Source organism: Micromys minutus, assembly GCF_963924665.1.
Source record: "Micromys minutus genome assembly, chromosome: 1".
Taxonomy (NCBI): Eukaryota; Metazoa; Chordata; class Mammalia; order Rodentia; family Muridae; genus Micromys; species Micromys minutus.
In genome coordinates this window covers 75,406,215-75,434,192 of record NC_137969.1, presented here as the reverse complement: position 1 = coordinate 75,434,192, position 27,978 = coordinate 75,406,215, and the positions used below count along the sequence as shown (strand labels likewise).

The 27,978-nt window shown below is 45.8% G+C and overlaps 1 protein-coding gene and 1 pseudogene across 2 annotated transcripts; one reads left to right on the top strand and one right to left on the bottom strand.

The window, feature by feature from the left end:
* Window positions 1-851: 851 nt before the first annotated feature.
* On the bottom strand, window positions 852-27,978 carry STYXL2 (serine/threonine/tyrosine interacting like 2). The gene is made up of 6 exons (XM_080924518.1): window positions 27,872-27,978; window positions 27,179-27,308; window positions 13,870-13,964; window positions 12,226-12,457; window positions 10,108-10,325; window positions 852-4,107 (listed from the first exon to the last, which is right to left on the bottom strand). Exons 2-6 carry the CDS (start codon window positions 27,286-27,288, stop codon window positions 1,349-1,351), a joined length of 3,414 nt encoding a protein of 1,137 aa, XP_080780644.1. The 5' UTR covers window positions 27,289-27,308; window positions 27,872-27,978; the 3' UTR covers window positions 852-1,348.
* LOC308438598 (ribosome biogenesis protein NSA2 homolog) lies at window positions 23,811-24,593 on the top strand (annotated as a pseudogene). Its single transcript has one exon. The product of its transcript is annotated as a ribosome biogenesis protein NSA2 homolog (transcript).

Sequence of the window (27,978 nt, the reverse complement as noted above, 5' to 3'; positions counted from 1 at the left end):
TAAATTAACACACAGGACGGGGTGTAAGTTTCATGCCTCCATGAGTCTCAGCCAGATCACATGATTATTACTCATTGGTGGGTCCCTCTTTTATCTTCTCATTAATCATTTCTTGGCCACTTTTATTCTGAAGTTGGAATTGTTAATGGTTGACACCTCCAAGCCCTGCTTGGCTCCTCGTGGAAAGGCTCAAATACAATGTTTGGTTTCTTCCCTTCAAAACACTAAACTTTAAGGACATGCCCTGTGGATGGCATCTGTAGCAGATGCTTCCTCATCAGAGTGAAATGTGCCTTGAATGTTTGCTCAACATTAGTTTGGGGAGACACAAGTTCAAGTCCTGTAACCTCACTAACTCAGCTGAGAACTTTTGGGGGGGGGATTCTCACCAGCCTAACCCATACATGGTTCAAAGATGAAAAAGGTAGGTTATCCATTGCATTAAGTGACTCTTCAGTACATTGAAAGCAACAATGGCTACCGGCTCTCATTAACAAACCATGTCGCTATCACTTTGACTCGAGTGAGCATCTTTCCGTTTCTTTCATGCCTATTTTATTGCCATTCTAAGGGGATCCTCTGTGCCTCAGACGAGCAAATGTATTCCCTACTTCCTTAGTTTCTTCTGTTTCTCTCAGGGGTTTTCTAGAATGCCATGACTGGCTGTATTGTAGCCTAAGCCCTTCACCATTCTCTTTAGTAATGAGACAGCCGTGGTTGTTTAAAGACGAGGCTTGCATGGGACACAGCACACAGGTGTGGCTGGCTCACACAAACCTAATTGTGTGTTTTCAAATGAGGTTCCTCTAACAACCAGAGTTAGAAATGACCAGACTGAAGAAATATTTGACAGCATATCAATTTAATACTGATCCAGAGCATTGAACAGAAGCCATCACAGTGGAGCATTTGGAGGGAGAGGCTGGAACTGATACAGAATAAATCACCTGGATTGCAGAATAGATCATCTGGATTACAGAATTACAAAACCTCAGCAAAGAACCACAGTCTGCAAGTAAGGTCTTTCCTAGTGGAAACTCACTTCTCCACTCAGTGATGGACACTACCAAATACAGAAGGGAGATGCAAAGGCTTAGAGGGCTTTGGGTGACAGGAAGTGTTGGCTGGTCCAGAATTTGAGCCTCACATGGATGGCTCTTCTCTCTTCTCCACCTTACTGTATGCCTAGGCCCTTTCTACTTGGATACTTGCATTCTTTGCACATCTGGAAGAGTCTGTCCGCCTGCACAACCCTTGAAAGGTAGTGGTATGCTGTTCCCAAGCCCCAAGTTCAGTAGAATGGCTACTTTCTGTGCTCCCAATGTCTCCAAGGTGGGCCTCAGGCCGTTCAGTCCTCCCTCCGCCTTTGCAGTTTGGTTCTGGTTTCTTCTTGCCGCTTTCTCCAAGCGGCAATGATGGCTTCATCATCCATCTCTTCTTCCTCTTGCCGGCTTGTGCTTCTGCGATATTGGGACTGACGCCCAGATGCAAACCTCCCTTCCTCTCGGCTTTCAGTCCTCTCTTTCTCTCCCTCCTCTTCAGACCTCATGAAGCTCTGGGTGAATTTCCTCTTGGCCCCAAACTCAGCGAAGTCTGATTTAGATGACTCTTCTACATCTTCCCAGTCCCTGGGCCTGGCCCAGTTTGGACGCCTTGATGATGGGGACTCCTCCCCATCGGAGGGTTCAGGGGTCCGGCGGAAGAAATAGGGCTCTGGGCTCTCCTCTCGGGAGCTTGAGGTCTCGCTGAATGTGGACCTGGAGAATTTGTGCATCTCTCTGCCCTCCTTGGTCGTGGAAGATGAGAACCGTGAGGTGTTTCGCACGGTGTTACCATCAGCTTCGTGGAAGGAGGTGTCCTGTTCCTGTGACCTAGATTTGGAGAACTTGTAACTGCAGGATTTAGACTCTGTTTCCCGGAGCAGTGAAGACCTGGTATACCTCCCCCTGGAGCTTCCAGACCAATCACTTTGAGGAGGAGATTTCTCTTCCATCCTGAGACCACTGAGCCACATATTAATATTGCTATCCATCTCGCTGCCCACGCTGCGGCCATTTCTGTAGTGATCGGAGATGGCTAAAGAAGAGGCGGCTTCTGTCTCAGGCTTCTGGGAATTACTGCGGGAGGAATAGCGGAAGCTTCCAATGGCACTGTCTGTGTCCTCGTCTCTGTCACCCATGCTGATGTCCTCGTCATCCTTGGCCTTCTTCTTCTTGAAGAGAGAGCTACGCTTGTTATCAGAGGCCAGCTTCTCCATCTTATACTCAGACATCTTCTCCTGCAGCTCCATTTGCATCTCTCTCTCCTTCCGGCCGAGCTCCTTCAGGTCCACATTGTCAGCAAAGAGGCTGTAGATGGGCTTGCTTGTCCCCCTCACTTTGTTCCCACTGCCTTCAGCTCTGGAGGTCAGCGAGCTGGTGGAGGACAGCACCGACTGTGCTTCGGAGCTGGGTTTCCCCTGGCTCGCAGGCGGTAAGCAGCCACTCAGGGAGGTGCTGAGCACGGAGAGTTGGTCATCCCCAAGGCAGCCGGCTACTGGAGCTGCCTTCACGCTTGCGACAGAGGGCGGGCGGGACAATAAGAGCATTTCGTTTTGCTTTTGGGCAAGGGTTTCATTGACGACGTTAGCAATCCAGTTCTGGATACTGGCAATGGAAATGGTGTCTCCAGGCCCCACTGGCAGGTTAGGCAGGGGCGTGGTGGGCATGGTGCTCGCCGGCTGAGACAGGTGAGAACGGTGGCTCTGGGTGCTGAGTACTGACGCTGTGTCCCCATCCGCACTGACGGAGGAGGCTGTAGACCAGAATGCAGACAGGGGGATGCTCCTGCTGGCGGTTGAGCTTTCTCCCTCCCAGCTTCCCATGGACTGACTCTCCTCCAGTGTCTTCCTGCTTCTCTCCAGTAACTCCAGCCTCCGTTGTCTCTTCTTAGCCAAGGCTGTGTCCTCGCCTTTGCTTATCTCAACTACCTCCTCCTTGTTCTCACTGCCCACCTTTTTCTGGTGCTTCAGCTTCCAGGCCTGGTAGGCTGTCAGGTTGACATCAGAAAGGTTCTCCCCTGTTGCCTCTTCTGTACCGTGCTCACTGCCCCCGTCTCCCGCCTCTGAGTCTCTCTTGTGAAATCCAAACTGGATTCTCTTTACCTTCCACCGTTCTAGGGCAGTGAGCTTGTCCTTGTTCCTACTGCAGAAGTTGTAGAAGGAGCTGGCCTCCGACAACACACTCTCCTCATCGTCCTCTCGGACCCTGCTTCCTGCCACCGAATCGGCATCCAGCTCCTCCCTCTTGCTCTTGGAGCGGTACTTCCGGGCAGCCTCGTTCTCGATCTCCACCAGCCTCTCATTCCACATGTCCCAGGTGCTCTCGGTGGACTCAGAGTCAGAGCAGTGTCTTCCGCGGCGGCTTTGGCTGCTCCGCTCCAGTTGCTGCTTCAGGACCCGGATGTCATGGCTGCTCACACTCTCAGAGACACTGCTCTCGCTTAGGGTACGTCTGCGCCTTCTGCTGCTATAGGAGTCCTCTTCCTCCTCTTCTTCCTCCCGATTCCACTGCTCGTGTCCTTTGGCTTGGTACCTCTCATTTCGGCTCTGCCACTCCTGGATCATCCTCTCCACATTCTCATCCTCACAGGCGTCCGCATCCTGTGCCAAGGATGCAGAACGACTACCCTTTCTACCCTGTGCAGCCTCACCTTTGGGGAAGCCCTGCCCCTTCCTCCACTCCTCATTCAGCTTCTCTTCCTCCTCTTCATCAATGAGGGTGACTGGCTTGGAGACCTGGCTGGCCTTCCCCAAGGAGGAGCCACTCAGGTGGCTGGTGGCATCATCTTCTTCTTCCACCATCATTGAGTTTACTCTAGCACCCAGAGTGCTCCCGGCATCCTCCTCAGACTCCTCCTCTTCACCATCTTCCTCTTCCCTCTCCTCCATCAGTTTCTCGTTGAGCTCCCGCAGCTGTTTGAGGAAGCCGTCGTTGGGGTAGATCGCCCGCTTTCTGCGCACAGTCATCAAGGCCTCCAGGATGGCCATGTTGTGGAAGATCATCAGGTAGGCGACCACCAGCACTGCTGACCTGCTGACACCCATTTCGCTGCTGACTAGGACTTTCCCTAAAAAACAAAATTAACACAAGAGACAATGATACAATTTCTGGGTCATGTCTTTTTCTGGTGTGCTGTCTCGCTACATTGAACTCGGTGCGTTTGCTTTGACTCTCTTTATTCATGCTCAAGTAACACGGAACTTATCCCATGGACATGAGAGAGAGAGAGAGAGAGAGAGAGAGAGAGAGAGAGAGAGAGAGAGAGAGAGAGAGAGAGGGAGGGAGAGAGGGAGAGAGGGAGAGAGGGAGAGAGGGAGAGAGGGAGAGAGGGAGAGAGGGAGAGAGGGAGAGAGGGAGAGAGGGAGGGAGGGAGGGAGGGAGGGAGGGAGGGTAGGAGGGAGAGCTCACTCTGCCCCCACTGTTATAACTTCTGAAACACTAGAATTGAGTTCTACTTTTCCACAAACTTGTCCTCGTCTTAGAGAGGAGAGATTGAAGAAGTTGGGAGGCAGAAGACAGGAGCAAAAAGCTGGAAACGTCCCTTTACAGCATCCTGCAAGCCACATCCTCACCGTCTGGGCCTGGCAGGATGCTGACAGCAATGAGAACTCATTGGCTCACAGATCCACAGGGGCCCAACTAATTTTTGGAGAATTTGTTCATATATTAGGGTAAAGTGCTTCTATGCTGATATTCTGGAATCAGCACCAAGCACATTTGTATGAACCAGACCCTTTGTACAAAGGCCCTTACAAACATCACTATCATATTTGCTTTGTTTTGCTTTTAATTCTGGCTAATCTGAGTCTTTTAAGCATTTCTCTCCTGACTGTAGTGCTCTCTCCCAAACATTAAATCAAACCATTGAACTATTAGTTAGTTAGTTTGCTTTCATGAGGAATTGTTTCCAGGATAGAGCAAGGTACTTCCAGTTTAGACAACTCACATAGAGTAGGTTCCCTCAGCACTTGTCCTGGACTCCTAGCCTTCACTCTCATCACCATTGTTAATCAGTTTTTACTACTTTCTATAATGAAATACCTGAGGCAGGTAACTTTATAAGGAAAGTAAGTTTTTTGTTTTTTGGTTGTTTTTTTTTTTTTTTGTTTTGTTTTGTTTTGAGTTTTTTGTTTTTGTTTTCACTTATGATTCTGAAGGTGCATCATCTAATAACAGCCTTTCGGCTGGTGGAGTCCCGAGGCAGTAGCATCAGAGGGTAAAAAACAGCAAGTATGTGTGTTCCTGCGTCCACCATCTCTGCCTCTTAAAAAGTCACCAGGATTAAGTCATGAGGCCTCCACCCTAATGACTTTATCTAATCCTGATCTTCTAAAGGCTGCATCTTCAAACTCTAGTGTTGGGCCAGTTTCTGCCCTCTCATTCCCTAAAAAAAACCCCCAAAACCTGGGGTTAATTTTCAGGTCAGGAAGCCCTGGGGTGGGGGGTGGGGCAGTGCGGACAACAGGTCAAACAATGATCTTAAATTCTTCTCCATCAACTGAGATCTGTAACACTTGAAAGAAAATTCCACCTGCTACTAAGTCTCGTCTCTCATCTTGCAGTATGTTTTAAGCATAAGGATATCATCACAAATCCCTACGGATACTTTTGGTCCATGTGCTCTGTTCTTCCAGCCTACAGAAGCTTCCGGAAGTCTCAGCTGTACCATTCAGCCGACATGTTGTCCCCTGGCCTCCCCTTCTGTTTTGCATCTTTCATAAATGTGACAGACACTCTGTCAGTACCTTTATTCTAATGACTGTTTGAGATGCAGCCCGAGACCCCTGGAGACCTTCTTCCTGGCTGCCATCAATCTATTTGCCAACAGCCTTTGGAGATGTTTGCTAAATCGGCAGGAGTCCCATCTGATAATATGAATAGGGGATGATTCTGTTATTATTATAATTTTTTTTTGCACCAGAAAGGCCTGTCTTTGTCGCACAGGTCAGAGACTGAAACCCGAAAGAACCCATGGCTGCTATTGCCAGAGGTCTTCAGCCACTAGAGGGAGGTAAGACAGCAGAGCCAAAATAATAAAGGCTTCTGGCTCCTATTCCAGCCCTTCCTACCACACCAAGGGCCCTTTTCTTAACCTTCTGGCTAGCTCACAACCTCCTGCTGTCCTTTGACAGGCCAGCTCACTTTCAGGACAGTACTGCCTACCCTTCATTGTAAGGGCATCGAGTCCTGCTTAGGCACAGTCTAGCAGAAAGCAGGTCTGGAATGGGGGCGAGTCTTCCTTTGCTGTGTTCTTTGCTCCTGGGATTCATCTGCAGAACCTCAGGAGAGTCAGGGTGAGCTGGGCCTTAGAGTTTCCACTCACTTTATCCAAGCAAGAATGGGATTATTCTCTTTCCTCTGCTATGTGCAGGGCCCAGGCAAAGGGAGCACTCATGGGACAGAGCTGGGAGGACCTGGGCTTGATCCACAGCACCAGGGAGGAGGCACTGAGCACAACACCAGTGTGCACCCTCCATAGCCCAGTAGAACTGTATTATTAAAGCAAGGCATGAAGACAGGGAAAATTATGGGGACACAGGAAAGGGAATGAGCGTCTCACCAGTGGGATCAAGAGTTCCAGCACTGTGTGTATCGGTGCTGCAAAGATTGCCCACATAAGGATAGCATTGCTTTCATATATGGGCAGTTTGTTAAAATAGCAAGGATTAAAGCTTGGATGTACATGGCCTGACACAGATTTCATTCTTCCCCTAGACATTTTCTGAGGATCTCAAACATGTCTTTTTGTGTTGTTTATAGTGAAGACACTTAACTTCCTGCATCCCCAGGGATCTAGAGTTTTACCTTATCAACACCCTTCAGGAACCACCCTGTGGTCTCAGTTAAGCTCACAACCCTTTAAAGAGAACAGCTTTGGAGTCCCCCCCACCCCCAAGGGTTTGCGTGGCTACTGTAAAGACAGCCAAGTGTCTCTCCAATGCCAGTGCCCCAGGGGTGCCTCACTTTCTTCTTAAGCCCCTCTCTTTCTATCAACCCCTGTTTTGAAATATGTTAAAAATGTCTTTTAATAAACACCAAGCCTGCCTCATACTGGCTCATCCCGAAATTCTTTTGTGTCAAGGATCTGGTTTTACCTCAGTGGAGGTCCCTGTGGCCAATGTGGGTAATAGTATGGAACTGTGCCTCTGTCCCCACTGTCACTGACAGGATGAAAACTCTCTATCAATAAATGGCTCCAGGAAGATGGCCAGCGTACACAGTCATCACTTTGTTTAGCAGCCGGGATGATTGGTAGGGGGGACAGCCCATCTGGATAAGGGCCCTGTTTCAAAGATTAAAGAGTAGCCATTGGAGGTAGTGCTGGGCTTGACCGAACTGTGTCTACACCTTCCCTGCCCCTCAGGCTGTTCTTCCCCTTTAAATTGAGCATCTGTACTGTAACCTCCCCACCCACAATTCCCTCCCTTTCTTCAGAACACACTCCACACCCCAAGGAAAAAGTGCTTGCCCAGAGGTCATTTGACTGGCTGTTGTTGATAGGACTCCTGGTAGACAGAGCACCAGAGTCTGCCAGATAAACTGTCGGGTTTGGAAACAGGACTGAAGCAGATGACTAGCTAGCTAATGACAGCCTTCTTACCTGACACAGAGGGAGAAAGAAACTAGAAACCAGGAGCCCTGCGATCATCTGGTGTTTCCTCAGGCCATCTTGGTAGCATGGCTTCCTTCAGCATATACTTTTCTGAGGACTTGGAGCTAGTTTTACACTTACTAGCAAAAGTCTCTTGCTCCTGTATGTATATGTTGTTATTTATTATTTTTTGAGACAGGGACTTGTTATACAGTGGTGCCTGGCCTGATATTTGCTATATAGCTAAGGTTGGCTTGGAAGTCACAATAATCCTTCACCCTCACCATCATCCTCCCACATGCTTGGACTACACACATTTGCCATCTCTTTGGGATAAGAGAATTTTATTATCACACAGAGGCAAAGCCAGAGGACCTGTCTAGGAGTCTCCACTTCCCAGTCTGTAAAATGTAAACAGCAACGCCCATCACGGGAGCACTGTGATGAACACTGGGGATCCTTCTGCAAGTGCATCCCAGAGTGAAGGGGAGGGAGCCTCTGGGGAACCAGTGCAGCTGTTCTGAAGACTGCAGAAAGTGTAGGCTCAATTCCACAATAGGGAGAGGTGGGGGTGGGGCTCTCTGCACAATGGCCAGGCTTTAGCCTAAGTGGGTCTCAACCTGTGGGTCCTGAACCCTTTAGGGTTGCAAATCAAAGATCCTGCATATCAGATATTTACATTATGATTCATAAAAGCAGTAAAATTACAGTTCTGGAGTAGCAACAAAATAATTTTATGGTTAGGGTCACCACGACATGGGGGACTGTATTAAAAGGTTGCAGCATTAGGAATGTTGCAAACCGCTGACCTAAGCGGATTTGCACTGGTGTTTGTTTGAATTCTAAAGGCTGGGCAGGTGCCCTTAATACGCCAAAGGCAGGGAACTTCCTGTTCCTGTGCAGCGTCTTCTTACACAGGTTTGCTCCAGTTGTGAGTCTAACTTCTGCCAAAGCTCCCTGCCTACTGTGGAATTCATGCTCTCCTTTATGATGGCCACATGGCATCCATAGCCCATGCCCTGCTTTTCGGGAGGCTGGCCCTGGTTACAGGGTGAAAAGGAGCAAATGCTCCTTGCCACAGACATTGACACATGTATCCCCTATAGATAAAAAAAAAAAAAAAAAAAAAAAGGCCCACATTTTAAAAAGTAAGCCAGGCGAGTAACTCATATGTGTAATCCTGGCATGTAAAAGACTGAGGCAGGAGGATTGCCTCAAGTTGAAGGCCAGCCTGTGTTACACAATGAATTATAATACAGATGAGGCTATGTAGAATAAGATCTTGTCTCTCTAAATCAAACAAAAATTCTAGGATTTTTTTTAAAGCATCAAAAGAAAAAAAGCTCTTTGTGTATGTGTGTGTAATAAAATTTATACACACTCATATATTCTGTGTGGGTGGGTATTTTCCATTAGAAGCTCCCAGTACTGGTCATGGGTGGTGGCAGATTATGCCCTTTCCTGGAATCACTAACAATATTATTTTTATGATCATGGCAGTAATTTTTAAAACATTTGTCATGGGGCAGGCAGTAAGCTACATAAATTTGTTTCCAAGTTTTTATCCCTTACAGCAACATTAGCATTAGTTATAAATAAGGATACTGTACTTCCTGGGGCAAGAAGAATAGTCCAAGTACAAAGCTAGTTACCTATGGACTCCAGGACAGGCCTCTGCACAGCAAAGCCTGCACGCTTACTGCCAAGCTGTGGTCCTTGACGGGGCGCAAACCTGTCATGGAGAAGTGTGCAGAACCCCGGGCACTTCTATGGTCTAGTCCCACAACACCTCACACAGAGCCACAGGCCTGCTTCACTCCTTCCTACTTGACCGTTCTCTAAGGCAGAGGAATGACTCCTAGGCCTTTAGTCACCTCAGCGTCTTGTCATCCTCAAGGGAATTTTGCCTTCCCTATTGTTCCTGACACTTAGCCTTCATCGGCCTTGCTAATTCAGCCCAGTCTTTTGATTCAAGAACACATCAGACTTGAGGCTTGTACACTAGCTGTTCCCTTAGCCATGAGTTTTCCTCTATTTTCCTCTTGATTAGCTCCTCTTCCCCACAGAGCTTAAATGTCCAGTTCTTTGTCAGGTCTTCCCAGCACCCTCAAGGAGTGAACCTGACACTCCAGGATGTCCCTCTAGTTACTTTCTGCCTTACATTCACCTTGGCTCCCTTCCCTCCCTTCTTCCTTCCTTCTCTTTCCCTTCCCCTACCTCCTTCCTTCCTTCTTTAATTTCCCCTCCTCCCACCAGCTAGTGTAATGTCTACTGTGCCTCAGAACAGCAGGAGAACAGAACTTGCCACATGGTCACATGTTCAGCCCTTCCTAGTCATCCACGGGATGAATGACCATTCTTTCCCTTCTCAGAGAAAGAGACCACATGAAGACATCCCATAGGCAACCAGGAAGTTTCTATAACTTCCCCCACTGGGGGATTTCCAACAGCCTGGAAGCTGCAGGAACTGCTCACCTCTGTAGGTCAGCAGGGCTTCATCAAGGAACTCAGCTGCCTTCCGGAAATGCTGGGAGATGTCCACCTCCGGGAAGTCATCCACTTCCACCCCCAGGTACTGGATCTCCAGGCCAGTGTAGAATTCAGAACCAGTGTAAACACCTGTGCCGTGTGCAGCATTCAGGATGTGGGTGATTCCCAGCCTTTTGAGCCGCCCCTTATTCACAGCCACACTCCTGCAACAAAAGGCAGGGTGTGATTGCTAGAGTCAGAACTAGAAAGATACATGACCAGTATGATGGGAGCACACAGCTGGGCTAGTGCTCCCTCCTAAGCCCCCTGTGGTCTGGGACTCACTGTTAACATCGTTAATAAAAGAAGGGCCAATGCTTCAGGCTATAGCAAGATAGAAAAAAAGAGAGGCGATTGGTTGGAGAAGAACAGGGGGGAAAGGAGGACAAGACTATTGGAAATGTATATTCACCAGAGCATAAAGGTGGTATAAGAAGTAAAATTAGGGGCCCAGAGATGGCTCAGTGGTTAAGAGCACTGGCTTCTCTTCCAGAGGACCCAGGTCCTATTCCTAGCACCCATGTGGTAGCCCATAACCCTCTGCACCTCCAGTCCCAGGAGATCCAACACCCTCTTCTAGCATCAAACATGTATATGGTGTATACATACACAGGGAGACAAAGCATGCATATAAAATATTTAAAATAATAGGCAGACAGACAGATAGAAGTCTTGCACTCTGACCTCTCTTCTGACCTGAGGCATGTATATGGTGTACAGATGTACATGTAGACAAAACACGCAGACAGAATGTTTAAATGATAAATAAATAAATAAATAAGACTCTTGCCCTTGGCATAACATGCTGCATTTTTTCAGGCCTCTTCCCCCCACACATTTTATTTTATTCTTTTCATAAGCTGAAGTGGTAAAAAGGGTGCTTACTTTTATTTCTGTTTGAAGATTATAAAAATGAATTCAAGAGCTTTTACCCAAGGCTTGAAAGGAGAAAAAGACCAAACAAGGTCTAGTGTTCAGGGCTCTTTCTTTTGTAAGTGGAGTTCAATTTGAAAAGCCCCCGAGGACAGCTTTGCTCAGAGAACTGCAGAGGCCTTTAGCTAAGGATATCTGGAGATGTCCGGTGACCACGGAATAAATGCTTCTGGACCTGGACATCTAGTTAGAAATCACTTAGGTCTTGATGATCTGGGAATCAGGTTCTGGGCAACTGATCAACTCCGTGATGGAGTATAAGACCCAATATCCAAAGCTGTTTTCACACTGCTTGCCCCGGGGCCCTAACCCCCATCCCTGGATTCTGGATCTAAGGGTAATTGCATCAGGAAGATGTCTCATTAAGTAGCCAATGAATCAGCAAAAATTAGTTTCTCAAAATAGCCCACTGGTATCAATTATGCGCTGAGAAGACCCTGAGGAGATGGAATGTGATAGTTTTTTTGTTTTCACTTCAACAGCCACTGGTTAACTTAAAACCAACTTTTGTGATTAAAAGAACAAAGTCTGGGAGACTTGTATATTCCAAAAGAAAACCAAAGGAGAGAACAAAACCCAGCTCTCGGGTACCACTAACATTCTATCACATTTCTTTCTAATGCGAGGCTTATGGGAATGTGCATATGCACAGGCACACACACATACACTCAAATAGGTACAGACAGACAGACAGACAGACAGATAGAGAACCTAACCAACACACTATTTTTTACTGTAGTGTGCACATTTTCATTATTGTAAAATACATGCACATGCACATGGAAAACACCAGTAGCTCCTGGTGTTCTCTTGTCTGGTTAGTAGAGATGGGATGGGATGGTAGAAAGGACGGAGCTGCCAAGCACCTATGTCAGGAAGACACTGGAAGGGCATGGCTATGCTGGAGGGCATTCATGGGAAGGGGGAAGATAGGAGCTTGTTTTGTCTCGGAGATCTTTGCATGCAAGACGGTAGGAAGACTTTCTTCAGTGTCAGTGCTGGGTAAGTGGTCAGGGAACCTCCATTTGATGGCAGGAAGTGTGGGAGCCTTTGATGAGCTAGAGGAGTTTCATTTCAGGGATTAATCAAAAAGAAGGACAGAGGACCACATCCCCCCGTGACAACACTCACTTCTCAGCTATGAAGACATTGGGCCAGACCTCATCCACCTCATTCCGAGGGGCTTCTTGCCGGTCCTGGATCAGCGCCCGCTGCAGGTCCAGCACACAGGGGGTGTTGAACAGGCTTTTGTCATCCATCTTCTCCCGGACACGGTTGTACAGGTCTTCCACCAGCAGCTGCTCAGCAGACTCAAGCATGCCTGGACACTCAGTGTCTGTTCTGAGACCCCGAGGCTTGAGTTCTAGAGGGGACAAGTGACATTTGTATCAAAGAGTTAGGAACACAACAGCTTTCTTTGTCCTTTGAGAGAGCCTCTCTTGGCTAGCTTCCTGCCAGGACCCTGGCACAGATGGAATGGTTTCATTAGGAAGGAAGGGTTTCATCAGGACTCAGGAGAACCGTGGCATTGACCTTAGACACTTGTTATCGGGATCCACTGCAGGTGGGTGTGGAGGAGGTGAACCAAACTGGTTTCGGCCATTACTTCTTTGTCTGTAAAGCTGGCTGATAACTTCTTAGACCTGGGTGTTTGACTATTCACAGTATGTCTGATGCCTGCCTTAAGTCCTATAGTGCTCAGTACGACTTGGTCATAAGGATTTACTAAATAAAGAATGGTGCTCTTTCCCAACATAGTCCACCCTATGGAATGCACATAGTCCTGGGGAAAGCTACATTTTATCAGTCGTTTATGAGGCATTGTCGTCTGAGAGACGTTAAGTTTGCTTATGGGTTTCATTCATTGCTTCCCCACACAGAAGCCCAAGTGCCCGAGGTTTTCACCTCTCTGTCTGGAGTTCTGGTCTCTCTCAACCCTCGAGGCCTCACTCCAGGACCAGGGCCTTTCTGACAAGATGTCAGAAAATTCAAATTCTAAACAAGCTCAAAGTCCAACTACCTGTACCCTCTGTCACCAGCCTGGCTGCCTTGCTCCAGCTAACCCCATCAGAGGTGACCACTTAGAGAAGTTATAGGACAGCAAGAAAGAGTAGAACTGTGAAAGATGTCTGGTCCAAACTTCCTAGGAAACAAACCAAACCCCTTACACATTGAAAGCATGATGAGCAGGCATGAATGGAAAAGTCTGCTGTCTGCCTCAAACTTCACAGTGTAAATATCACTATCAGAGGAGCAAATTCAGGCCACCAACCTTTGTAGCAAGCACCCTTACTTAGGAGACATTTCCCTGGCCCTCTTGTATCAGCTTTTAAAGACAGATTAAAAACTATCCTTAAGCAGAATGGCTAGAGATCCAAATGTAAACATCATTTTGAACAGAAACCTCTGGGTATTCCTTATTCAAATCAATTTCTTTTAGGTTTGTGTCTACAAAGCCCCGTACATACACCCAATCCCTATTCACAATCCCCGACGTTAACAAAAATCAAAGTGGACAGCTCTAGCATCAGAGTGGAGCCGCTTCCCTTCACTGTGTGCTAGAGAACCATTCAGATGATATGGGATTAGTTTCACCTTGTCCCGTGAATGTTATTGAAGTGGGTTTGGCACACCTGTCTCTGTGATATCTGCTCTCCTCAGTGTGATGGGCAGCACAGGACAGGCAAGCCTGCCCCTTCCGTTGGGCACACTACGCAAGGTCTTCTCTTGGCTATTGGGCCCTCCCTCTGCTCACTCAAATGTTAGTTGTGTTACCTTCGTTGATGATCTGCTTGGCAGCCACAGCTGAGGAGAGATGGATGGGCTCCATGAAAATGCTTTCGGTTTCTGCATCTGAGACCACTGAGTACCTAGGGGAAGAGGATACGAGTGGGAGACAAGCCCTGGAAGCGTGTGCATGAAGGCATTCTGACAGTAGAAAGCTGTCCTGATTTTACCTGTGCGTGGAAAACAATGAGGAATGGTGGGAACAATGGAAGCCAACACTATGGAGAACCTGGGAATTCTGGGTGACGGTCATGCTGCAGTTTGGTACCCACTGGTACCCTTGGGAAGCCCATATTATGTTTGGAGAACATGGGAATGTGGGTGATGGGCATGATGTAGTTTGGTACCCACTGGTACCCTTGGGTACCCATTGGTTTTCCTATCTGAAACATCACCTGAGTCTGGGTTGGCATGGAATGATGTGGTAGTGTGGATTATAGAAAGAAGAGCATATGTCTATGGCTGGAGGGCTGAACCTAGGGTTCCACTCTCTTCCACATGCTAATGTTCATCTCCCCCCTCCTCTCCTCTTCTGCCATCAGTACAATTGAGAATGTCACCAATGGTTCCTCTATAGGGTTCTGAGAGATTGGAAAGCTGGGCAGGCTGTTGCCGTTCCCTTCATCCCCAATACCATCACCCTGCTCGTAGGAAGACATCTGGACAACAGAGGTGAAGTGAAAAGCCACAGGACTGCTCAAGTCACAGGCCCTGATTCTGAGCTCAAAGGATCAAGAACAAGGCCAAGTCCAAGGGATCAATAGAGTAACGTGGGTAAACATCAAAGCTATTTCTGAGAAGTAATTCAGTGAGTGTATGAGAGCACTTAGGAGCATGAATACTTAGTGCTTGAGTTCTATTCTCCAGGTATAGTGAGTGTTGGGTTTCCTCAACCATCTAGTGTTGCCTCTAGAAACAGTGATTTTAAAAAGTGGGACAGATGACTTAGTGGAGAACAAGTGCCTTGTGGGAATGTGATCCTAACAAATGTCCCACCGAGTAGAGTCACTGTTACTCTTCTTTCACCAGTGAAGAAGTGTGAGCAGGGGGCTGAAGAATATGCTCCAAATGGCAAAGTAAAGATGCAAACAGGGCAGTAGTGCCCAAGGTCCGGCCTTGTCTTCAGCACCATGCACCGGTACCACTTAAGTTACCACAGTGAGATGGGTTCATCTGAGAAAGCAATGCCAGCTGGGTTCCCAGGCCCAATACAGATGTTGACACAGGAAAGCAGTTCAAGCGATACTTGTGAGATCATGCATTTGAACCGAGTAAAGCTGAGTCGAGAAAAATCTAGCTGTACTGAATAGAGCAAATATGAAGTAAGCTGAAATGGAATGAATTGATTACCAGAAAACCTCTCTTGTAGGTATCCATGAGAGCAGAGTATACTCTTGAGGGGCTAGTGTACTCACCATAAGTTAGGTAGGCAAGGGAAAAAAATACCCTCCTAAAAGAAAGAGGTAGCCTGTGACATTGTCCAGAGCATGGCCAGATGTGCCTATGCAGCCCAAGGAACTGCACACTGTGATTTAATAACCCATGGTTCCTGATCACTTTCCAACCAAAGTTCTCAATAGCAATGGGTTACCGGGGGGCATTCCTATCTTAGCTTCAAGTACTACTTATGAACAGAAAGTGCATTTCCATAGATGTACACACACACACACACACACATGGCTTCAGAGTTACTGTGTAGAAGTCAAATGTCCCCAGAAGCTCCCATGTTTAAATAGCTGCCCCCAGATGATGATATTGTTTTGGAAGGTTATGGAACTTTTGAAACATGGTGCCTACCTGGAGAAAGTACCCTGAAGACTGTACATATCTCAGGTTTAGTTCCAGTGCCCTCTGTCTTCTGGTCTATGATGCCAACTCTGTTTGTTCCCATGACCAAGGATGGAGCCACTCCTATAGCGAATGCTTTCCCTATCATGATAGATTGTCATCTCTCTAAAACCATAGCCAAAGTAAAACCTTTCTTTCTTGATGCCACTGCATGCCACACACTGAGGTGAGAGCAAACTTGTTTAAATGACAGTTCTCCTTTGTTTATGTGTATTCTTCCCTTTCATAACAGTAATGTTTACCCTTTGCTATTTTATATTAGAGGTCTGTGTCTGGTGTTTGTTTGTTTTTATTAGAGATCACAACTAAGACTTTACCTTGAGTTTCTGAACAGACTTTGAGCTACTCTACACTGTTGGAACAATTCAGACTGTGGGGACACCTAAAGTTGTCCCAGTGCATTTCAAAATGCATCATGAAATGACTGTAATCCCGTGAGGACCAGGGATAGAATACTACCTTTGACTATGAAATGCCCCCTGAAAACTCATGTGTTTGAATATTTGGTCCCTAGCTGGTGGTACTGTTTTTGGAACTTTTGGGATGTGTGGTAGAAGTGAGTCACTAGTTGACCTTGAAGGTTACACTTGCTTCCCGCTTGGACCTATCTCTCTCTGTCTCCTGGTTGGCTGCAGGGGACAGACCACTATCGCATGCTCCCACACCAAAGATGAAGCCATTCCTATCACTGTGTCCCCTGCCCTGATGTACTATAATCCCTTTAATTCTTTCTTTGGGAATTCTGTATCAGCAAGGAGAAAAATAACTGATACAGGAGGGAATGATTGTGGCCATTACTATTGTAAGAGAGAACTAGAGACATCTTTAGAAATCTTGTTGCTTGGTAAAAACAATGAAAGAATAGAGTACCCAGTGATGTAGGGGCAGCTTAGGCAGCCATCTCACGCCTGTCTTCAGTGTGTGGGGATAGATGAGCAGTGAGTGGTTAAGTAGGTGGCACCAGGCCATGGGATAAAAACTGATAAACGGATGGCTGCCTGCCTAGCTGCATTATGCTAGTCATTGGGCAAACTATCTGCATCTTATCCTGGAGATCAAACCCCATGGTCACTAAGGTCCCGCTCTTTGACCTTCTCTTCAGCCTAAGTGTTTACACTAGGTTCTCCATATTCTACTCCTGTCTGGAACTCTAGTCTTCACAAATTTCCTTCTGCCACAGGTCTTGGCAGAAACCCATTTTGGTAACATGGATGCCAAATCTTCTCTTCTTTGGGGTCTGAGTTCAACCGTCTCTTCTTCAAGGAAGTCCTTTCTAGTCTTTCATCATACGCCTTTTCTTTGTGTTATTCTACCAAATGAAACTGCAGACTTACTTATGAAATGTGTCCTTAAGTATCTGTCTCCTATGCTAGTCTTTGCTCTGCACGAGGGAGGGTGGACGGGTATTCCGTTGAGCACTGTGTTCCAGAACTTAGGCAATGTTTGGTTTGGCACCCAGCAAATGTGTAACAGGTACTTGCTGACTCAAAGACTGAATTTGTCCTCAGTGGCACTGCATTTGAAGGAACATGGCAGTTATGAGAACCAGTAACAAGATCTGCAACTGATCCAGTATTTGCCACATGTGAGGCCCCAACAGCAAGCCAAATGCAAAACCTACATTATGTCTGTGCTCTGTCCCTGTGTGCTGTCTGCCTTCCTGGAGCCAAGTTGTACACAGTCTCTAAGGCTTATATCAACAGTTAGCTCTTCTTTCCCCACTGGGAAGGATTATCCTCAGGTCCTATAAGATATTTTAGTCCATTTTTTAAAATGAAGCTGTCTGTAGTCACTGTGCCTTTTTACACTCTAGATAGAAGAATGCCAGCACCCTCCTCCAAGTATTGCAGTAAAACAGCAGCTATTTATTCTTTAGTTTTAGTCTTTCTTAGGGGCAAGGTGGTGGTTCATCAAGTTCCTCTAGCCACCCTGCTGGACTATGAGCCTAGGTCTTAAGGAAGCTTCCACTTTCTGGACTTTGGTATTCTTCTTGGGAGTCCTGAGCTGTCATATGTTGCATAGCAATTTCTTTTACATTGAAACACTCCTTTCTGGAAGAAGGAAGAAGGCTCCTTGCCACTCAGGAAGTAAATAACTCACAAGTCTCAGGAAGTTTCTGAAACTGAAAAGATCTTTAAGGCTTTTCTCTCTTCAGGGTTATATAAACAATAAACTTCCCAAGAAGAAGAGGATCTCCAAACTTCAGAGACAGCTAGCCTGCACTTTGTGCAGAGAGCTCCCAGAGAGTATCTTTCACAAGTTGTCATCCATGGTGGACCCAAAAGGTCTTCTCATATCTATAATCTGACACTGCTTGAAATTAACACAAGATGTGCCCTAATTGTCTGCTGTGATGGTGGGCGCTTGTTCTAGTTCACCTTCCTTGAGGGGCCTCCTTCATCATGCTATTTCCTCTAAACTATGGTCCCTTCAAATTGTGAAGATGTGTGCTTTTGTCTGGTTTTGTTTTGTTTTTGTGACACCTGGTCTCACTAGGTAATTCAGTCTGGCCTGAACTGTCTGTGTTGTTTGTTTTTGTTGTTATTTTATTTTGACACTATTTTGATGCACGGTCTCACCGAGTAACTCGGGCTGGCTTGAACTCTCTGCATAGCCTAGGATAGCCTCAAATTCAGAATTCTCCTGCTTCTACCTCCTGAATTCTGGGATGACATGCATGTGCCCCCACAGCCAGTTTTCAGAGTTGGTTTCAAATGACTAATGCAGAAATTGAAACTCTATTGTAAGTGTGCCTGAACTCTGAATCTCTAAAGAAAAATTTGTAATTAAAATTTAAGAATAGATATGCCTGAGAGTTATTCCTTCTCCAGGAAGTAAAGATTGAACGTGTGGCTACTGAGTCAGAGACCATGAGAAGGTATCAGGAAGATCTACACTTAGGAGAGTTGTCAGCTTTACAACAGAGAAACAAGGAGCACAAACAGATTTTCTCCCTAGCCCTACTGCATGGCTGCTCAGGGTTATCCAGTGTGGAGCGTGGGATGTAGACACCAATATTTTTCTGAGTCTGCTGCCGTGAGGAGATATAAACCTAACAGATTTAGTATGGTTCTGTCACGGGTACATTTTATAAAGTCTGATAATGAGGGGTGTACAAAACTGAAAAGATGATATAGTCTGCAGAGAATCAGGACTTGAAAGAGAGAGAGAGAGAGAGAGGGAGAAAGAAAGAGAGAGAGAACACGGTGGTCCTGTTAATATTTGCAAGGTCAGTGAACTGGCAGCCTTGAGGTTTTGATTTATGATCACATCTGTGCCTCAACCAGTATTCCTGAGATGGGGTGAGGCGACACGCACACCCTGATTAGAAAGCAGCAAGGCTAGCTCTTCCAGAAGGACAGGCAGAAAAAAGAGGATCTAGGATCGATACACACCTCATCACAGGATCAGGAAAGCAGCAGCTAAAGAAAGCCTTGAGGGTGAATTGAGAGAGCACAATAAGGGGAGTTGATGGACTTCCTGAGCAGGAGCAGGCAGAGGCACAGCTTTCTCCAAACCTGTGTTTTTCAAAATTGCAGACTGTGGCCCATTTGTGCATCACAAAATCAATTCAGTGGGTTATGTCCTGAGTCTGGCAATGGAAAAAACGGAAGGATGGAGGTAGAGAGAGAGAGAGAGAGAGGGAAGGGAAGAAGGCAGGAGGGAGGGAGGGAACCACCATTCAGTGTACAGGATAAGGGTAGCTTGAGAAATTTTTAAAAATTTACGTGTATAGTGCATAAACTTTGAGCGGTGAGATAAATGGTTTGTTCTAGGGCAGATTATTGACAGCCAAGTTTGAAAGCCAGTGCACTAGACTTACTGCCAAGCAGCCCAATGACAGAATAGAGCTGTGACTTTTGGCTAATCACCTTTGTCCCTTACAGATGAAGAAATAGTAGAGTCTCAGGAAGGGGTCCCCTTTTTGATTTGGCCTCTGTGGAAAATTCTAGGTAAGTGCTGATAGGGGAGAGGTCCTTGTGCACCCTGACTCCTTCAGGTTGCTAGGAGATAAAAATGGAGATTATAGTTGAGGGAGGAGAGTCCTCACTGAGCTACTGCACTGGACAGGGGTTTGCATTTCACTGTTAACTTGTGAAGTCCTGGGAAACTGTCTCTCTGAAAGACATAAACTCTGACTGCAGGCTTTCTCCCCAGGGAGTATGGTTCTTAGTGGTTGGCTTTGCATCTAAGGTGTTTGAAGCCCAGGTCAACCTCAGTCAGAAACAGAGGTTTCTGTGTCTGTCCTTTGTCTACATCCTTTTGTCAGGTTCTTACGTCATGGGAAGTGATTCGGATGAGGTTTCAAATGTGAAGACTTCCTTCCAGGACAACAGCACGCTTCACATCAGAACCAGAGTTGCAATTGTTGTGTGAATAGTGGCCATTTGGGCCATGCACTGATGTGCTCAAAGCACTGTCCTTAGGATAGGGTGGTTTCTAGGACTGACTAGGCAGATTGATAGGGATAATGCATTTTTAAATAAAAAATGCATTTTTAAAAAATAAAGAACTATGGTGATGTAAGTAAATGAAATATACTACGATAAAAAGCATCCAGATTAGTATTATACTCAAAGCCAATGGCAAGTCTCTCTGGAGAGAGAAAGGAGAGGAAGATTGGAATAACACTACTGCGAAGCAAGAATGGCCACAGCCAACCAAAGCTAGGAGGAGTCAAAGGAGAGGTCCTCTAAAGCCTCAGAGGGAACAAGGCTCAAAGTGACCTTTATGTCGGGCTTCTGGCCTTCCAAACTACGAGTCAGTCCATTTATGATTTTTCAGCCATACATGTTGCTATAATTTGTTCAAAATCTTAGAAAACAAATACAAAATCTAAGGGTTTATTGATTTGGGTGTGGTGGTGCATTCTTGTAATCTCAGAATCCGGGCGTCTACAGCAGGAGAGCAGCAAGCTGGAGGCCACGCTGGGATACACAGTGAGGCTCTATCTTGACAGAGAGCAATGAAGAGTCTGTTTGCTAACTTGGTGTATTGGTTTTAGAAAGAGTCAAACCTTCAGCTGAAGCAGGAAAGCAAGAGGGATGTTCAATTATGAGACCCAGAGGAATTGGGGTCTTAGGGAGAACTGTTCAGTACCGGGACCCAGGGCCAGAAGCAATGTTCTGCTGCTGAGAACCCAACATTTGCCTACTGCAGAATCAGACAAATGGGATGTCCTCACTGGTGTGTGTGCATGTGCGTGTGCATGTGTGTGTGTGTGTGTGTGTGTGTGTGTGTGTGTGTGTGTGTGTACAAGTCTCCTTAAAGAAAGATGCATTGACATTGTGAATTACTGAAAGAGGTCCTTCTTTGGAAGAAAAATGAACTAGACCACCATTTATCAAACATCAAATGTGTCCCTATATGCTGCACTGTCTATTTTCAACCACCAAGAAAATTTACTATTCGTGGTTGTTACTTATATAGCACATTCCCATGGCCAGTGAGCTGCAGAGTAGATCTGTTCTCAGTTTTGGCCCCAACAACAACATTCAAGTTCTTTCTGTGGCGCTATCTTGCCTCCTACAATGGCTCCTCGCTGCCACCATGACTTAAAAAAAAATAAATTTATTGAGATAGAATGTATGTACGAATTGCATATACTTAGAATATACACATGGGTGCAGTGAGTTTGGCACATTTCCATTCGGCAGACTATGACCACCATCAAGGCCGGTCTTATCAACTCTGCCGAATTTCTGTGGCACTCCCTTTTACAAGCCCTCCATGTTACCCCTCCCTGCCCTGTGTTCTTCAGGAAGCCACGGACCCACTCTCTGTCACTAGAGAGATGGGTTCAAATTTCTATAATTTTATAAAAATAGCATCATGGGGTGTTGTGCACTTGGTTTTGTCTGACTGCCTTTGCTCAGCATCACTACTTGGAGATCCACCCACAGCTGTATGGGCTGATGCCTCATGCCCTCTTGCTGTATAGTGCTCTTGTGCCTGAGTGTGCCAATGTGACTATCCAATCACTTGTTGATAGATTTGGATTGTTTCTAACTTCTTGGTTCTTAGGGAAGAGCTGCCGTCACCATCAGTGTAGTCCCTTACAGAAACTCGACCACCATTTCTCAGTTCATATCTAGAATGCTAGACCGTACAGGGATAGCAGTGTCCCTAGGCAAGTATATGTACAATTTATTAACAAATAATTGTTTGTGAAAGGGATCGTCTCTGTATTTCCTGTTGCTGCATCTTCATAGACAGTTGGGACAGTTAGGCTTCTGATTGTTTTGTTTTGTTTTTTGTTTTATATTTTTCATTCAGCTACTCCAGAAGGTATGTAATGGTAACTCATTTTGGCTTAGTTCCAATTTTCCCAATGACTAAGGAGTTTTGAGCATAATTCACATGCTTATGGAATTTTTGGAGAAGTACATTTTCAAATCTTTTGTCCATTTTTAAGCTGAATTTTGAGAGCTAAAATACATTCGTTGAATTTTGAGGGCTTTAAAGAACCATATTCTAGACATAAGTACGATGTCAGATATGTAACCTGCAGATGTCTTCTCCTAGTCGGGGAGTTGTCTTTTCAGTCAGTGGGGTGCCTGCTGTGTAACGATGCAGCCCCAAGTTAGATCCCCAAAACCCATGGAGAAAGCCAGGTACTGAGCATGTGTTTATAGCCCCAGTACTGGGGAGGATTCCGGGAGCTCACACAGCAGCCAGCTCAGCCTAATCAGGGAACCTCAAGCCAGTGAGAGAGCTTGTCTCAGCAACAAAGTACATGGGGCTTAAGAGATGACAGTTGAGGTTGACCTCTGATCTTTACACACAGGTGCACATTTATACCCACACATGATCATGCACACACACACACACACACACACACACACACACACACACGTGGGTATATAACACACAGCACCACCATTAATAACAACAATAGCTCCACTGGGATTGAATTCATCAGGGTTGGTTTAAGCTTCATTATGCAGTGTGGTGGGATTGCTTCTCCAAAAGCCTGTGCATATAGTGTGAGAGAGTAATAGCTCACAGTAAAGACTTTGTGGGGACATGGCAGGAAGAAATAGCCCATGTTGTGTCATCCTGTGTGTCTTCTTGGAAGACTTCTGAATGGTTGCTGATAAGGGATTTGCTTTCGGGAAGTTGTAAGTAGCAGACACAAGCCAGAAGAGGCATCAAAGCAGACACAGCAGGATTGGGCAGCCATCACTGAGAACCAGAGAAAAATCTCTGTGGACGGATCATGTCTGAAGGTTACTCAGCTTATTCCTCTTATATTTTGGGCTCATCCTAGCTTTATGTGGGAAGCAGGGCTGACTGCTTCAGGACCAAGGGTCCCACACAGGCATATTTCAATATCAGTAAGGGCTTTTGCCTTGTGGTTGGCTAACCTGATAGAGACAGCACAACCCTGGCTCCTCCCCCCTCATCTCAGCGGCTCCCCTTACTTTGTGTGTACTTGCTATTTGCCTTCCTCAGCAGTGATCTGAGAAGCCCAACCACCATCAGGGGACAGTTAAGAAGCACATGTTCTCCAGGGCAGCATCTATATATGTCCAGCTTCACTTATCCAGCCTAACTGGACAGCTCGTCGTGCTAGAGTATATGTTTTCTGGTGCATTTTATTCGCTTTTTGTTTGGATGTATCAGGAGTGGGCTTGCTGTGTCAGAGAAGAGCCCACGCATTTAACTTCAGTGGATAGAGTGTAAACGCTCCTGACGACTGTGTCTACCAGTTCACACTCTCACCAGCAAGGCAGGGGAGTTCTGATTCGTTCACACCATCTGTAATATTGTCACTAGAGACTTTCATTTTAGATATTCATGATGTTATAGTAAATCGTGGATTAATTTAATTCTGGTTTTTGTTTTGTTTGTTTGTTTTGTTTTTTTTAACCACAAATTAAGTATGGCCAGAAACATTTGTTGGTATATGCATAGCCCACTAACTGACTTAATTTCTAAATATTCTATATGTCCATGATAAAAATAAATATTTTGCCCGTTCCGGCCCAAGAGGAGCAGGCTCGTGGGCCAGTGACACCCAGAAATTAAAAGTTTTTGGAACCTGGGAGGTCGCAGACTGCTCTTCTGCGGCTGTCATCATGCCACAGAATGAATATATTGAATTGCACCGCAAACGATATGGATATCATTTGAATACCATGAGAAAAAGAGAAAGAAAAAAGGTCGGGAGGCCCATGAACGCTCAAAGAAAGCAAAAAAAATGATTGGCCTGAAACCTAAGCTCTACCATAAACAGCGCCATGCAGAGAAAATACAAATGAAAACGACTATTAAAATGCATGAAAAGAGAAACACCGAGCAGAAGGATGAGGAGAAGACTCCACAGGGAGCAGACCCTGCCTATCTGCTGGACAGAGAGGGGCAGTCAAGAGCAAAAGTACTTTCCAACATGATTAAGCAGAAATGAAAAGAAAAGGCGGGAAAATGGGAGGTTCCTCTACCCAAAGTTCGTGCCCAAGGAGAAATAGAAGTATTGACAGTTAACTCAAACAGGAAAAAGAAAAAAGAAGGCATGGAAGAGAATGGTTACTAAAGTCTGCTTTGTTGGTGATGGTTTTAAAAGAAAACCACCTAAATATAAAAGGTTCATTAGGCCGATGGGTCTGCGTTTCAAAAAAGGCCATGTTACACACCCTGAGCTGAAAGCTACCTTTTGTCTGCCTATACTTGGTGTGAAAAAGAATCCATCATCCCCACTGTATACAACCCTGGATGTGATCACCAAAGGAACACTTATTGAAGTGAATGTGAGCGAGTTGGGCCTTGTGACACAAGGAGGCAAGGTGATTTGGGGAAAGTACGCCCAAGTTACCAACAATCCTGAAAACGATGGGTGCATAAATGCAGTCCTGCTGGTTTGACAGTGATGTCATACAAGTCATTCCACTCACTACCGAAGACTACAGAGTCAGGAAAACACCGCCGCTGTGACCTTTTTGAACTACCAAGCAGCCTTACGCCATGTGCAGTTATCAAGTATTTATTAAATTGTAAAGGAAAATAAAACACTGTCCAATTTAAAAAAAAATATTTTGAAGTAATTAGGCACACACACACATGTTCAATAAATACCAATTAGGTTAATTTTCTTTGAATTGTCTATATTCTTCATGATTTATTTATCTCATTTGATCATCTAATGAGATAGGTTTTAAGAACATTTAAAGTTTAAGTTTCTCACTTCTGTCAGTTTTTTAATTAATTTATTTTATGGATATGTGTGTATTATGTGCCCACAGAGGCCAGAGAGGGCATTGCATCCTCCAGAACTGGGGTTACAGACCTTTGTGAGCTGCTTTGTGGATACTGGAAATGAATCCTTGTCTTCTGGGAAAACACCCAATGCTTTTAACTGCTGAGCCATCCCTCCTGCCTGGGTTTTTGTTTTGTGGTTTTACTTTATGTATTTCAAGGCTAACTTGTTAGGCCATAGGTATTTAAATTTTTCTTCTTTTTTTTCCTAGCATGCTTATTCTAAACTCTGACTGCTGACATTAGTGGGTTTCACTGTGTCTTTCCTGTTTGTGTCTACACTTCTGGCAGCTTCTGTCCATCACCCAGAGATGACTGAAATATTTCCTATCCTATGAGTGCAGTATAGCACTATAGTCTAGGTATAAAGAAACTAGCACATTCCATTTTTTTTTTGAGGGGGGACACAATTCTTGGAGTTTAGCAGTCCTGCTTTGCTAAACACTAAATTAGCCCACATGAGGAAACTGCACAGATAGACAACCTTAGAAGTATGAACAACTGTCCAGTTAATGAGAATATGAACTGACAATCATGAGCCCTTTTTCTGACACTCAGCCCAGCTGTTTGGATTCCTTTACCCTTAAAGTCATCCATAATCTTTGAAATCTTCCAGGTCAGAAGTCAGACACTGCTAACCAAAGGAGAGCTCACTCTGTTGTGTCTTGCAAGGTGTCTAGTTACCAACATAATTTATTGTCATTTTATGTCACTGATTTCTGAACCATCAGTAAAATACAGGGGGTTAGCCTTTGTATGTTTTCATGTTACAAACAGCATGTTGGCTTTTTATAAGAGAGTCTGATAATTTTGCTCTTTTAATTGGAATATTTGATCTATTAAAATTGAATGCAATTATGTATTAATTGCAACCCATGTTTTACCCTGCTTATTTGTTGTACTTTTTCTGTATTTTTTGGTTCTTTCTTTCTTCTTTTGCTTTCTCCCTGCCTTGCTGATTATGTTTGATGCTTGCAGTCTCCCCTTGTTAGCTATATACTAGTGATGGATTCTTCCACAGCAATTCCTAGTAGCTACACTGCAAACTACAACACGTTCTAGACTTCCTACCATAATGTCTAGTTTCAGGCAATCATTCAGATAACTATCATTAGATTAACAAGGAAGAAAGACACAGCCGAGGGCTGACATAGGACCAGCTGCCCAGTATATATAGATCACAATCTAATAAAATTTTGAAGGGATCCTATTTTCAAAGACATTATGAACTTTGGGGTGGTTTGTGCCCCAATGAAAATACAACCTGCAAAACCTGTTCAGCCTTCAGGGAAGTCCCGCTTTCCCACCCACTTTACATGTGGCAGTAGAGGCCAACGAGGGGCCTCTGCAGATTGAGAGGCCAGGGGAGTGGCAAATAAGAGTGCTCCTCTCAAGAGACATGCCCTGGCTAGACTAGACATCCTCGGTTCTGGGGTAGCCATGTTCACTATCTTCTTCTCCTTTCGTAGGATGGAAACTTTCCTATCCATTATCCCAATGAGACCATGAGCCACTACATCCAGGCTTGAGACAAGAAATGTGTTCTGTGTGGGTACAAAGGTTGACGTGGGTAACCTACTTGGAAGAGTACATTGCGGCCAAAACTGCTGTAGACTGAAAAACTCACTTCCCCCTTGCCGTAGGCCCAGGAATCCAGGACCTATTAGCCTAGAAGGACCTTGCTGGGTTCCAGCTGGTGGGCTATGTCACTTCCCAAGTGAAGTGGCCTTTGTCACACAAACACATCAACCCACATCATCCTAAATCATCAGTGCTCTGAACAGAAGAGAAATGACTTTTCACAGACTATTGAGGATTCCTTTTTTTTCCTTCCCCCATTGGCATCCTGACACTTCCTCCGAGGAGTGTTTCTACCCCTTAGAAATCAACACCTCCATTGTGGATGCAAAAAAATTTTAGTACCAGGGCCTGTCCCTTGGTCCTCGTTCCTTCTTCATCTCTCCTCTTATACTTCCAGCCCTGGTCCTGGCGAATCAAGCACACTCGTAGGTAGACCTGCCAAATTCTCACTTCCAGGTTCAAGCCAGCAGCAGCACCTCCCAGAAGCCTTTGGTCTTCCCCTGTGTGCTTGTCATCCCTCCCCCACCCACCACACCTCAGGCCACCATCATGGAGAGTAGAGCCCCGGATGACACTGACTGGCACAGATAACGCTCAGCAGTGGCCCACTTACTGGCTTGGGGAGGGACTCCGGAGGTAGTGGGCCTGTATAGCTCTCACATCAGCTTCATCCTCCTCGTTCGGAACTACCTGCTCCTCCTCTGTGTCTCCACCGGTAGCCATGACAGCCTGTCAGCCTCTGTCTGCCAGGCAGGAAAAGGTTGTTTAGGGAATCAGATTCCAAAGGTTTTGTAGGGGAGAGGGGGACCAATGTCACCAATGTCACCTCGGTGGACTGAGAATGGGGAGGATACAGCATGCTAATATCCGGGTGGGTAAAGGACCCATAGGGAAACCAATAGGATGGAGCCCAGCTGTCCTTATCAGGACACCATGAGGTGACACAATATGTAAGAAGTGACATCTTGACTCCGTCCATGAAGAGGAGCAGGGAAGCAGAGGGAAAGCAAAGGGATTTTTGTGAAAGATGTGGATTCTCCAGACTAAAGAGAACACTTAAAGGCCCCCTTGCAACTACACTAACACACACACCTTTTATCTACTAGAAAGGAAAACAGGCCCCCTTCGGTGATATTTATTGACTCTGTGTCAATCAGAGCTGAAGAGCCACCCCTATAGCCTGCTCAGGCACAAGAAGTCCCAGAGAGCTAGTCCTAGCTATGGCTGTGGCCTGACATTCAGGGCAGACTGCCACCCACTTGAGTATAAGTCCCAGGTCACCACAGAAGAGGGGACTAACACTCACCTTAGTCTGGTGTGTCCTCACCAAGGGCCAAGGACCCCAGGAAAATGACCAGAGGTTCTGACTAGAGAAAGACCAAGCTTTCTCTGTCCTGGTGAGCTTCTTCTCTG

What these genes read in the sequence shown, in the direction of transcription:
- STYXL2 (XM_080924518.1), bottom strand. Translation starts at nt 27,288, where the DNA reads ATGGCTACCGGTGGAGACACAGAGGAGGAGCAGGTAGTTCCGAACGAG. An exon ending in CAAGCAGATCATCAACGAAG is followed by an intron (nt 12,458 to 13,869) that starts GTAACACAACTA and finishes TGTCCCCTCTAG; the next exon opens with AACTCAAGCCTCGGGGTCTC. An exon ending in AATGTCTTCATAGCTGAGAA is followed by an intron (nt 10,326 to 12,225) that starts GTGAGTGTTGTC and finishes CTTTTGTTGCAG; the next exon opens with GAGTGTGGCTGTGAATAAGG.